This window comes from Sinocyclocheilus grahami, unplaced genomic scaffold, assembly GCF_001515645.1.
Source record: "Sinocyclocheilus grahami isolate Dianchi unplaced genomic scaffold, SAMN03320097.WGS_v1.1 scaffold51.1, whole genome shotgun sequence".
In the NCBI taxonomy this organism is placed as follows: Eukaryota; Metazoa; Chordata; class Actinopteri; order Cypriniformes; family Cyprinidae; genus Sinocyclocheilus; species Sinocyclocheilus grahami.
The window spans coordinates 2154238-2166513 of record NW_015505230.1 but is presented as its reverse complement, the minus strand read 5'-3'; the positions used below and the strand labels follow the sequence as shown (position 1 = coordinate 2166513).

Sequence of the window (12276 nt, the reverse complement as noted above, 5' to 3'; positions counted from 1 at the left end):
ATTTTTAGGGTCATTGAGATTGACTGCATTGTGACAATATTTCTATGACAATTAAGCACATTTTCATCCATAATTCTCACTAGTAAACAATCTGTAATCATTATTTAATAAATAATAATAATAATCATCATCATCAAATAAAATGCTGTTTTGCATTACAGCACAGTAATTAGAATAATAATTTTGCATTATGGTAATGAGAACATTTAGAGAAAATTGGCTTAATTATTATGAAAATAATCAGAATAAAATTTTATTTATTAATTAGTCATTGAATATTATTTATTAAGCCTTTTTTTAAATCATATTTTTTTTCTTACTTTTAAAATATACTTTTAGAATTTTGGTTTTAGGGTGAAATATGACCTGGAAAGGTTTTTTTGACATTCATCAAAAAAACAAAAAAAAAAGTACTGCAAAACCAAACGAAATGCAAAGTAAAGCAGAAGAAGCCCTTGTTTGCAGGGCCGACTGTAGGATATTGATGCACAAGCATTCAGATTGATCGATGGTAGCGAAGAGGTCAGAGGTGCATGCACCAAAACCCTCATTAGTTCAGGCAAATCAGTTTTATGACTCAAATCACTGGCCTTTTAATCATTTAAAACACTACTAAATGAAAAATGATCGTTGAGTCACAAGCTTGACATTAAGGTCACTCGTGCTTGACCCTTCCCATTCCTGTCATCAGCTGTCTATATGATGCTGTGATGTGTGTCTCAGTCTATTGTCTCAGTGTAGCCATGTCATCGACGTGTGTGTATTGCTCTGCTGGAACTCCTCTGTGTGTGTGTTTTACCTTACAAACATGTAGCCTCACTCCACATCGCAAATCTAAGGCCAAAGCTTCTGTCATCGCTTATCATTAATCATATGAAATCATATGTTTAGGTGAATTGCACTCGGTTAGTGTTATCTGTTGTTTCGCACACAGTCTATTGCTTGTCAACTGGTAAACAGTGAGAGGATGCCGAGTTCACACTGCACTGGTGGGCATCACCAAAATCATCAAATCCAGATTAGGAAGTCTAAGCCTGAGCCAATCAGAAGGCTTCAGCCAAGTCTCTCCATCCAATCACATGTGTCTGACATCATCCAAGTTACATGTCCATTTCAATTGTCCCTCTTCAATGATTTCAATTTCTAAATAGAGTTCTGACTGGGAAGAGATGGATTTTCCTCAACATGGCATATGACTGGTGGATGAACAAATTAAAGGAAGGTAAACAGGATTGGTCGATATGCTGGATGTCTCGGGAACACAATGACGATGTCGGTGTTTCATTCCTTTGTTTGGTTCTCCGAGCCATCCAGACTGGCAGGGTAAGGCTGAAGTCTTCCAGATCCCTCGATCCAAAGAGGGTGTCAGCGGTTTGGGGAATCGAGTGTGTATTTGTGCACGTGTTTTGTGTGTGTGTGACTTTAAAGGGGGCATGTGGAAAAGTTCCATACTTAGCTTTGTGACTCCATTTCCAGTTTTCATTGTGGATTTCTGTCTGTGTGGTTCATGAAAAGTCTCGTCAAAGGAACCATGACTGTAAGAAAAGGAAATTAATGTGAGTCACTCTAAAAATAACTTTAGTTCATAAAAATAACCTTATTAATGTTTCATAACCACATTCCTGTTTAAATGTCCTGAGTACTTGTACTCATGTCCCAAAACTTTCTCTCTTCCATGGAAACATTTTTTGCAGAATTGATTTGCTCTTAAAAATGTGCATGAGATTTGAAATATACAGTGGATGGTTTTGAGGGGAGAGTTTTCAGCAAATAATGACTGTGTTTGGGATCAGTAAGCTTATTTATTTATTTGTTTTCGTATAAATTAATACTTTTATTCAGCAAGGATGCACTATACTGACCAAAAGTCAATATAGACAGTAAAAAGACTTTTATAATGTCGGTAAGCAAAGTTTCCACAAAAATATTTTTCAACATTGATAATAAGATATGTTTCTTGAGCAGCAAATCATCATATCAGAATGATTTCTGAAGGATCATGTGACACTGAAGACTGGAGTAATGATGCTGAAAATTCAGCTTTGCATCACAGGAATAAATTACATTTTAAAATATATTCAAATAGAAAACAGTTATTTGAAACTGTAATAATGTTTCAACATTTTTACTGTTGTTTTGATTAAATAAATGCAGCCTAGGTGAGCATTAGAGACTTCATTCAAAAAAAAATTTTAACCAACTTTTCAATGGTAAAACCCCTTTTCCAGTCTTGGAATTTACCATTTTAATATTTGTTCGATATTTCAAGGTTTTGGGCAGAAAGTCATGTGGATTTGGAATGACATGAAGGCAGGGACAGTATATGCAAACACTTCAAAAGAATGTTTACTGTTGAGTGAACTATTCCTGACAGTTTGGCATTTCACACAATTCAACAGAAATGCTGTGACAGTTCTCAGAATAACCACTAGAGTACAGTGGTCACAATATAAACACTCACACTACTTCTACAGACCAGCTCAGAGAACTCAGTTTCGCTGCGTTTATGTCACTGCTTCCATCTGCAAAATGAATGGTTAAACAAAGCTAACATTATCCGTTGCTGTTTTTAGCTTGAATAAATATAGTGTTTAGATGGTATCTAAAGATAAATACTTGACTTAAGAAGTTTGCTGATTTTTTGACTCACTAGAAGTTCTAAAATCTGTGTCTTTCTCACTGTAATCCTCAGTAGTGGTGTCCATCCTTTTTCTTAAGTTCTCTCCTGTTGAAGTTCATGTTCAACTACCTATGACATCATGTCTGGTTGCTGAGGGCAACCAGACAGTCGGGACGTGACACCCTCTCTCTCTCTCTCTCTCTCTCTCTCTCTCTCTCCTCAGTATGTCAGACTTTCTCTCTTGCATAGATCTGCATGTTAAAACTACTTTTAACGCATGTGAACTAGGCCAATGCTCAGTCCGTCACAGCACAGTACGTTAAAAATGAACTGGACTTTTCTCTTCTTACAACTTTTTCCCTCAGTGGAAATGTTGTAACCAGAAGTTTACTAGGATGTGTCTAAGAGTTTTTTCCCCTCCAGAACGCTATGTGGTGGCACATATGTGGAATATTCTTTGCAATAAGCCACCAAGACAAGAACATGAACAAAATCGCGAACGGTCTTTACATTTTTGTGACAGGTGTTGTTTAACCAAGAGACGAAGACTGGCTAATCTCATATACAAGAGAGCTGCACATTAATCTGTGCAATCATTCAATAATTTCAAAGTTATAAGTAAAATATATGTATTATATCTTTAGCAAGATTATACACTATATATATATATATATATATATATATATATACACAATATATATATATATAAAATTCTATTTTTGAAACCTTTTATTAAATGTTTTACAAATATTATTTTACATTGTTAAAATTTTTCACAATATTAATATTTTTACAGTATTTTTGAGCCTGAGAAACGTCTTTCAAAAACATTGAAAATCTTTCCCACCCCAAACTTAAAAAGTTTGAAACTTAAAGTTAGAAATTTACTGTATACAATCGTACTAAAAGTAATGCAAAATAACTTTCATTGCCAGTAGATTTTCTAAATTGACCTGCCATTAACAGATGAGGCAAAAAGTACATTTTGGAACCTGCAAGTGTGTAAATGTGTATGCAGGACTTTACGACAAAAAAAAGAGGACACTGTAAAATACTTACTTGCTTACATAATAAATCTGATGAATCATAAGACATTTGGTTTTGGAATCAGTGAGGAGGAGGAGGAGGAGGAGGAGGAGGAAACGACTGTTTCCATGTGTACGGTCTTATTGTTAGTGCTTGTGGCTGGTGAGAGTGGGAACACGGCCACAAAATCCATTTGAAATGAGCAGCGTGTCCCTCAGCAAACCCCCAGAGAGCCGCTGACTGCTACCAACCACATGCTCTTAACAGCACTCAGACCCACGACACTCGCTGATCAAAAACACATGATTGATGGATTGACTGAAGAGGCTGCTATTTTCAATTTAAAGAAATATTCTAGGGTATTTTAATGTCTACACACCACATCTTTATCATGAATAAACAAACAGGACATGCATTTACAGTAAATACACTTTCAATGGAAGCCTACCAGACAAGCAGGCCCGAGTGTCTTAAAATGCAAAAATGTGCGGCCGCTCGTATTTGTATTTGAGTGAAATCAAAAAGGACAAAATGCTCCTCATCTTGCTTGCTAAGCTTCAATTGAAACTGTATTTACTGTAAACATGCTTCCCATTTGTGTATACACACATTATCTGTGTGGTAAGCTAATCAACAGCATGCCATACATGTCCCTAAAGCAAATCTACATGTATGCATGTACCTGAGTCTGCTGTGGGATGTTCAGAAAGTTGTTGTCCCGTGATCCGATGCCGACAAACCTGTTGGAAGCTGTGGAGCCTGGCGCTGGGTATGCTGCTGGGACACACACACGTCTGTCAGCATTCACAGCTGTGATGTTTGTGTTTGTATTGTAAAGATTTCAACAAGAAGCTCATATTTTAATTACTGGCACTAAAATTTAAAATAAACAAGTGACTTAAAGGTGAAGTGCGCATTAGCGGCACTGAATGGGATTGCGATCAGTTCGAGTAAATGAAGGAGTCAAGGTTTGCACTGGCCAATTAGCACCTTCTGGTCGATTATGAAACTACACAATTATGAGAGCAAACCGTCTCTTTTTACATTAAAAGTTCCAGTTTACCAGTCAGTAAGTTAAAAAATAACCAGCAGGGATGAAACATACAGATTGGAATTATTATTTAATATTCATTATATTAAAAATGTTTTTTTAAAATTAAAATTATTCTTAAATATTAAACATTTCATTCTAGGAGATGTTTTGATGTTGACCAATTATGTTGTTGGAAACATATAATGGACTTTATGTCTTCTGCTGCCTTTAATGACAGCTTAGGATATTCACTACTGAAAGGCTTGGCATTAAGAACCCATAATCAAACATAAGCAAGCACACCAGCCAAAAAAACTGTCAGAGATAAATGGGAATGCTAATGGATAGATTTCTCTAGGTATTATAGTCCTTCTTGGACCAACAGCAGACTGGATGAATGCTTGAAGTATGTCTAAAATCATTTTTTTAAATCAGTTCTGTGCTGCTGGTTGCACAGAAATCTTTAACAGTAATAAGTGTTACACCAGCATCAAAATTGATTAATTTCCATTGGAGTACTATGATAACCATGTTTGCATGCTCAGTATGAGCGAACACTTTTGGGTTTCGATAAATGGCTGATGCAGATTAAACTGCAGTTTGGGATCAAGGATTTGAATGAAAAAAATGTTCAGGTGAAAAACGGCAAAATGTAAAATTCATTTATACTTTCAAAATTTAAAATTCAAGGCAGTTGTGCAGGGGTGGGAGGGAGAATTTGAACTGAAATTTTTTTTTTAAAAATCAGACTTTCAGTTGAAAACGACAACATTTTAATATCAAGCATTTTTAAATTCACTTTCAATTTCAAATTCAGGGCAGTTTTGCGGAGTGGACTCCATGGGATACGAGGAGCATTTATATGTTTGCAGGAGTGTTTGAATGTGTTCGTGTGTGTGTGTGTGTGTGTGGTTTTCTTAATATGACTGAAAAAAGGCTGCTGTGTGTGTAAAAGCACCGAAAGATGGAAGGTAAATAAAAAAAACAGGTTGAGACCGATACACCGTTCCATAGATATGAAATGAACGAATGAGAAAAACACAGAAAGAACATTCACGAGTGAGAAGGGAAAAAAGGAAGGGATGGTCTTCTCATAGGTTTGCTCAACCAGGCTCCTCCTTCTGCCCACCCGCCCTGCTGACAGCACCCGACACACACACATCCCAAGCAAAGACCCACAACCCAGTGCCGCCGCTCTCACACACTGCCAGACACATTACAAATCCCTTCACCTGCACGTCTACACACATTTCCTTTGTATTTAGCTTGAAGTGTCAATGGAAAGGCGCTCTTGCTGAATGTGGGGGGGTCATTTTTTTTGTTTGTTTGTTTGTTTGGAGTCCATGCCAGCTGCCCTGAATTTGATCTCTTGAAGGAAGAAAAGAAAGAAAGAAAGGAAAATGAAAAGTGAGAGTGATGAGGAGGGAGGCTGATCTATGGGAATGATTGGCTGATGTTCTTGCTTTGATTCAGCCAATGAGAGGCAGCGAAGTGTCTCCATTTCCATTCGATTGCAAAAGTCAGCGACTGATTGCAATCGGATAAATAAACGAAAAACCAGGATGAAAAGGGAATAGAATGAGAAAAAATGAACAAAGAAAAAAGTCGGATGGAGAAGAGCAGGGCATCTAAAGCCAGAAATATACTTTACGCAAGTATGCAAACAGGAATGCGTGATCTTGTACATATTATTAGTGTGTGTAATTGTGACGTTAACAAATTTTGGTACTCAAGGGGGCACGAGTGTTTCCTTAAAATAGCTGAGCCTGTTGTTTTATTATCCCGATAGCTTATCATAAACATGTCAATCCTTTAACTAACCTACAATAACTTTGAGAAAACTGAACGTAGAAGATATTTTTATGCAAATGCCCCCGATGCGCTCTGAAACATTTTGTACTTGCGTAGAGTATGTTTCAGGCCTAACTGTCAAAAATCGTGGTTCTATCACTCAAAGAGATGATGAGTTATTTTCAGCGCAGCGGTAATGGGGCGTTATTCGAGGGCTCTGGTGGGTCTGGTGCTTGAGCGGACACTTACAGGGCGAGGCCGGTGAGCCGACTCCGCTCTCGGGGTGTGTGTGGCTGGGTTTGTGCTCGGGCAGGGGGAGGGGCATCGGTACCGGCCGCGCTACCGGAGGAGGAGGAGGTGGCAGTAAGAAGGAGCCGGGCAGTTTGTTCTGACCGCTCCCGTTAGGCTGCAGATACACACACACATACAGATGGTGAGGGGGTGAAAGAGGCACACTCACACACACACACACACACACAGATACAGAAATGTGTAGGCGTGCAATCACAAAGGGTGAGACTGGAATGTTACAAACGTACAAACACATTCAAAAATTAATAAACACATACACAGAGTTACTAAAGTGTCATGAAACATGCCATTTTAGTTCAGATCAGTTTTGAAAAATGCAAAACCGAAGGGAAAAGCAAACCAGCCCCACCTATTTCACAGACGTTTTGCTAATCTCGCTATAAAATTTCTGATTTCAGTCTCCACAGTTAATCATGTTACTGCATTTTCTTGAAAAAAAGGCAGACTTAGCAATTCTCTCCAACACACATAAGGTTAATATTACATCTTTTTAATAAAAAAATATTTGTAATATTTTTATATTTTTTAATTAATTCATTATTTTTATAATAATTCAATTGTTATTATTATTTAATCATGTTATTATTATGAATTAAATATTTATTTTCAATAATCCACACAATAAAAGTAAATGAGGAATGGGGCTGTTGAGGTACACAAAGGACATAAAAGCATCATAATAGTAGTTAATATGATGTGCATAATATTTCCTCTTGTGAAGACTATATTTATTATGATTTTTTTTTTCATGAATTAAGTTTCCCCTTATCTTTGGGAAATAATATAATTGAATGCTTAACTAAATTAATGACTATAAACTGATTATAATGTGTCCCGCACAACTTTTCAGATAATTTTCATCATATCCATATGATGAATTCTTGATTTTAAACCCAGAGGAAAAATAATATAACCAGCAATCATTGTAGGCACTTCCATATCTGTTTAAAAAGAGTGTTTTAGTGTTTCATGACACTTTGTATAACAAATGAGGCGATGAAACTGAAATCAAAACAAGATAAACGGAGACTGTCAAGTGTTAGATAATGAAGAGAAAGAGAAAGGAAGAGAGGAGAAAGAGAGGGACTTTAGCAGAGATGTGTGTCAGTGAGTGTGTGTGTGTGTGTGTCCACTGGTGCTGTGTTAAATATGATATTGTGTGTGTGTGTGTGTGCGTGTTACCTGTGCCCCCGGCTGCCCTGAGCCGTCAGCACAGACGAACTGGACGAACTCTTTGAGCGGATCCTGATGGTGGTGATAGCGGATGGTGGGGTGGGTGAAGTATGGACTGGACTGCTGGATGATGGAGGGAGCAGGGAAATGAAGGGCAGAAGCTGAGGCACGCGGACTCCCTGAGAAAGAGAGAAAGAAAGTGAGCAAAGTGTGAAAGAGACATACTATTATGGATATTAGCATTTGTGTGTGTGCTCATATAAACCTAAATTCTTCAATTTTCCCCCATGTAAATAATGTCCTAACCTTAATGGAATAGCTCACCAAAAAAAGTAACATTTTGACATTTATTCATCCCATTCACATTCATTATATGGTATTTTCCATATAATGAATGTGAATGGGGATTGGGGCTCCAAAAAGGACAAAAAAGTGCCAGAGAAGTCATCCATATGACTGATATGCTAAATGTTAAGTCTTCTGAACTCATACAATAGCTTTGTGTGAGGAACTTTGTAAAGAAAACCTCTTTAAAGTAAAAAAGTCTGGGTTAAGTAAGATTTTTTTTAAATGTCTTTGAAAGAAGTCTCTTATGCTCACCAATGCTTTGTTTATTTGATCAAGAATACAGTAAAAACAGTAATATTTTGAAGTATTATTCCAATTTAAAATAACTATTATATTTGAATATATTTTAAAATGAGATGTATTTATAGTTTTATTCACTTCTACTGTATGGAAAAAAGCAGCTTGGACATTCTGCGTAGCATCTCTTTTTGTGATCCACATGAGTCAGACGGTTTTGGAACGACATGAGGATGAGTATATGATGACACAATTTTCATTTTTAGCTGAACTGTTTCTTTAAATGCCATTTCCACCATCCTCTTTTTCCTCTTTATCTATCTCATCCTGTCCCTCTTTTTTTGTCTATATCCAACTCCCTCTTTTTCTTCAGTCTTTCTTTTTGTGCTTCTTAATCTCATTAGGTACTGGGCAGGAGCCAGGTGCTATGGGGTGCCAACAAACACACACACGCACACATACATGTATACACACATACACACGTATACACACACACACACACACACACATACACGTACAAACACACACACACACACACACACATACACGTACACACACACACACACACATACACACACAGAAACAAACGCACTCATAAACGCCCTTAACACACACAAACAAAAATGGTATCTTCTCAATCTCCACAAGAGTTATTCATCACTCACAAAAGCAAACCAACAGCAGCCAACATCCATAACTCATACAAACGCATTAGAAACAGCAGCGAGACTGTCTTTCTCATGTGCATGCAGTCTGCCCTTGTCTCCCGGCTTAACGCAAATCTTGCTTTTCCACTGTCTCGACTCTACATAAACAATCTAACCAGAAGCGTCTGCCGGAGAAAAACTTCCATAGTCACACGCACGTATAATCCATTTAAAGCCGCCGCTCTCTGTCTCGCTGACCTTTACTTGATTAGGGCTCGCCGGCTGCAACCGGACCCAAACGGATGGCAATTCTGTGCTTTTCCCAGGGCCATCAGATGGGATTAAACATCCGGGACGTCAGGGAGAACACGGGAGGGAGCTCTGAATCACTCTCCTTTGGGTGGGAATGGAGACGTTTCGAGTGGCCTGCGAGACTGCGGTCTTAATGCCTCTGAATATCAGCTTTTACTGACTGGATTTTCATGGCGCTTTGAGTGTGCTTGCCAAGAAGAGCCCGATAAGAGCACCCCCCACTCCACCCCCGATCATCATCCCCCACATACACATGCTCTCCTTCACATTTTGTGCTGTGCCAATATGAATGACAGCATGTTTGTATACATGCTCGCTGGCTAATTTTAAAAACGGAGAGAGCGAAACGTACAGGTTTTATACGATTCTCTTGGTCACGCATCTGTTACGCATTGGGAAGCTTTCTAAACGTTCCTTCATGGTTTCCCCTGTTTGTGTCTCCGTCCCTTGCCTTCTCTTTTCTTCATCCACAACTAGTCTCTGGTAATTCACAAGTAAGTTGAAATGAGAATGTTTGAAATGAGAACAAAAGCGAATCAACTCTCCGACATTCAAATGAGAGCTCTGCACACGGTTGTTTAATTGTTAAATGAGCAACGTTCATCACAAAGAGCAGTATGAGTGTCCTGGGAATGGAGGAAAATGTCACATTACAGCAAATATTTTTAGTAGGAATCTTACTGGTTCCAATTTAATTATTTTGACAATTCCGTTTTATTATTTATTCTTTTTAGGAATTCTATACCGTACATTTTTTGTGGAAAAATAATTTTTTTTGACTGACTATGATTGACTAAAAAGAATCGACTCAAAAGAGTAATTTGTTTGAGAACTGAACTACACTGGCTACACCGATTTTCGTAGCAAATACAGCTAAACAGTGGTGTGAGAAAAACTGCCAGAGTATTTTAGTATGGTTTTCATCCACACCTCACATTCAACAACTGTTAAAGAGAACCAAAATTCATTAAAATTTGATAAGAATCGATTCTTTAACCCAAACAAGAGTTTTAAACTCCACTGTATGTGCACAGGATTTCACAGAACATCTTTTATATGATATCTACATGCAATGACGCATAATTTGCTTAAAATGAAATAAAAAATAATAAAATGTAGGTCACACATTTGAAGAAACATGAGAAAACATCCAGAAAAAGCACTTGAGAAATGGAGGTAAAAGCTGTGGATGAGATGATGATGATGAGAGAAGAGAGGAAAAGATGGAGAGCAAGAGGGAACGTGGATGGATGGTGCCGTTCATGAACTATGGCAGCTCCTTACTCTCTCTGTCTCTCTGCCCAGCCAATCAGAGGCCTCCATCAATAACTCACCACTGTTTTGAGCCAATCAAATGCCACTGAGGGCAATTTTGGACTAGTGTGGTGCCATAATGGGACTTTTGGACCAATCATTAGCCTACACTGCAATCTAATACTTAAAATCTCTAATTTCCCCCTCCATTCTCTCTCTCTCTCTCTCTCCCTGCTGGAGTGTGTCTGTCTCACCTGGTCTCACGCCTGCCAGCATGGGCAGCGGGTGGTGTGTGAAGGCCATTCGGGGGGACCTCGTCTGTGCTGACAGGGTGCTGAAATCGAATTTCCCCGCTGGCTTCTTTAGAGACCCAGGAGAGGACAGGCCTGCCAGAAACCACACGTCAACAACAACAACAGCAGCAGGGCACAGCACACACCAATCAAACACTCGCTGACTAGCTCAACTAACTAACTCAACTACTCCTCAAATGATCATTGCTGGTTTTTAAAGGGATACCATATATACTGGTAATTTTGCTAGAATTTTAACAACAAAAATGTTTATATTTTATATAGTTTATATTTTTATATTTGGTAATATTTGGATAATCTAGTGAATTAAATAAAAGATACTTCATATTTGATTATGCTCTCTATTTCTTCGGAACTTGATCAACAAGTTCTAAAATTTTTAGATAAACATTAATATCAAATATTTAATAAATATAATATAATGATATTATTTTTTGCTATAATTTTTACTTTTTTATATTTTAATAACTATTTGGTAATGTCTATTTTTAATAATCTAGTGAATAAAACAAAAGATACTTAATCATATTTGATTATTTTACCAATTTATTTGGAACTTGATTGACAAGTTCTAATATTTTCAATACTGAAAGTGACACCTATTAATATAATTAATAGGTTTTTCATAAACAAATGTTTTATCAGTGCAAAAACAGCTTCACATTACAAAACACTTCAATTAAAAGACTAAAAACAGAGTAATTAATATTATAAAACTGATAGTTCTGACTTTAAAATCTGATTGGATAAACCACATTGCAAAATATCTGATATTCACACACCTGTGAACAAGTTGCGACATTGCTTGCCAAGTGTAAACAACTAAACTCAGTTATTCCTCATCTTGACTTGTTTAGGTCACATTCTGCTTTGTATTCTTTGCCGCCCTTAATGTGTAAATAACGTAAAGTAGTGATGTCCACAAATAGCCATGCAAATATAGCCTGTAGCTGTGTAAACGTTGACACATTTCTACCGTCACATAATGTGTAGAGCATCATACCACCCGGCCGTAGTCTTTAACTATTAAATTAGCAACACCTCAACTAGTTCAATCCATCACCAAAAAGATGAAAGAGAGATGAAAATAAAATGAAAAGGTGAGAAATTGCAGGAGAAAGTGATAACAGAGCAGGGATGGCTCGTAATTGGAAGATAACCAAAACACACACACACACACACACACACACACACACACAGAGTCCTCCT

General features: G+C 37.4%; 1 protein-coding gene across 14 annotated transcripts in view; it reads right to left on the bottom strand.

The window, feature by feature from the left end:
• Window positions 1-358: 358 nt before the first annotated feature.
• Window positions 359-12276, bottom strand: part of LOC107583205 (nuclear factor 1 X-type-like) — a 96874-nt gene continuing 84956 nt past the window's right edge. For 5 of the 14 annotated variants that reach the window (XM_016269346.1, XM_016269348.1, XM_016269344.1 and 2 more), the window contains 5 exons: window positions 11008-11139; window positions 7965-8134; window positions 6720-6876; window positions 4329-4423; window positions 359-1535 (listed from right to left, as the gene is read on the bottom strand). In XM_016269346.1, coding sequence (XP_016124832.1) covers window positions 1521-1535; window positions 4329-4423; window positions 6720-6876; window positions 7965-8134; window positions 11008-11139 — 569 coding nt within the window. In that variant the 3' untranslated portion in view covers window positions 359-1520. Of the gene's footprint in view, window positions 1536-4328; window positions 4424-6719; window positions 6877-7573; window positions 7812-7964; window positions 8135-11007; window positions 11140-12276 lie in introns of those variants that run through there. The other 9 variants (XM_016269347.1, XM_016269356.1, XM_016269345.1 and 6 more) reach the window with 6 other exon arrangements.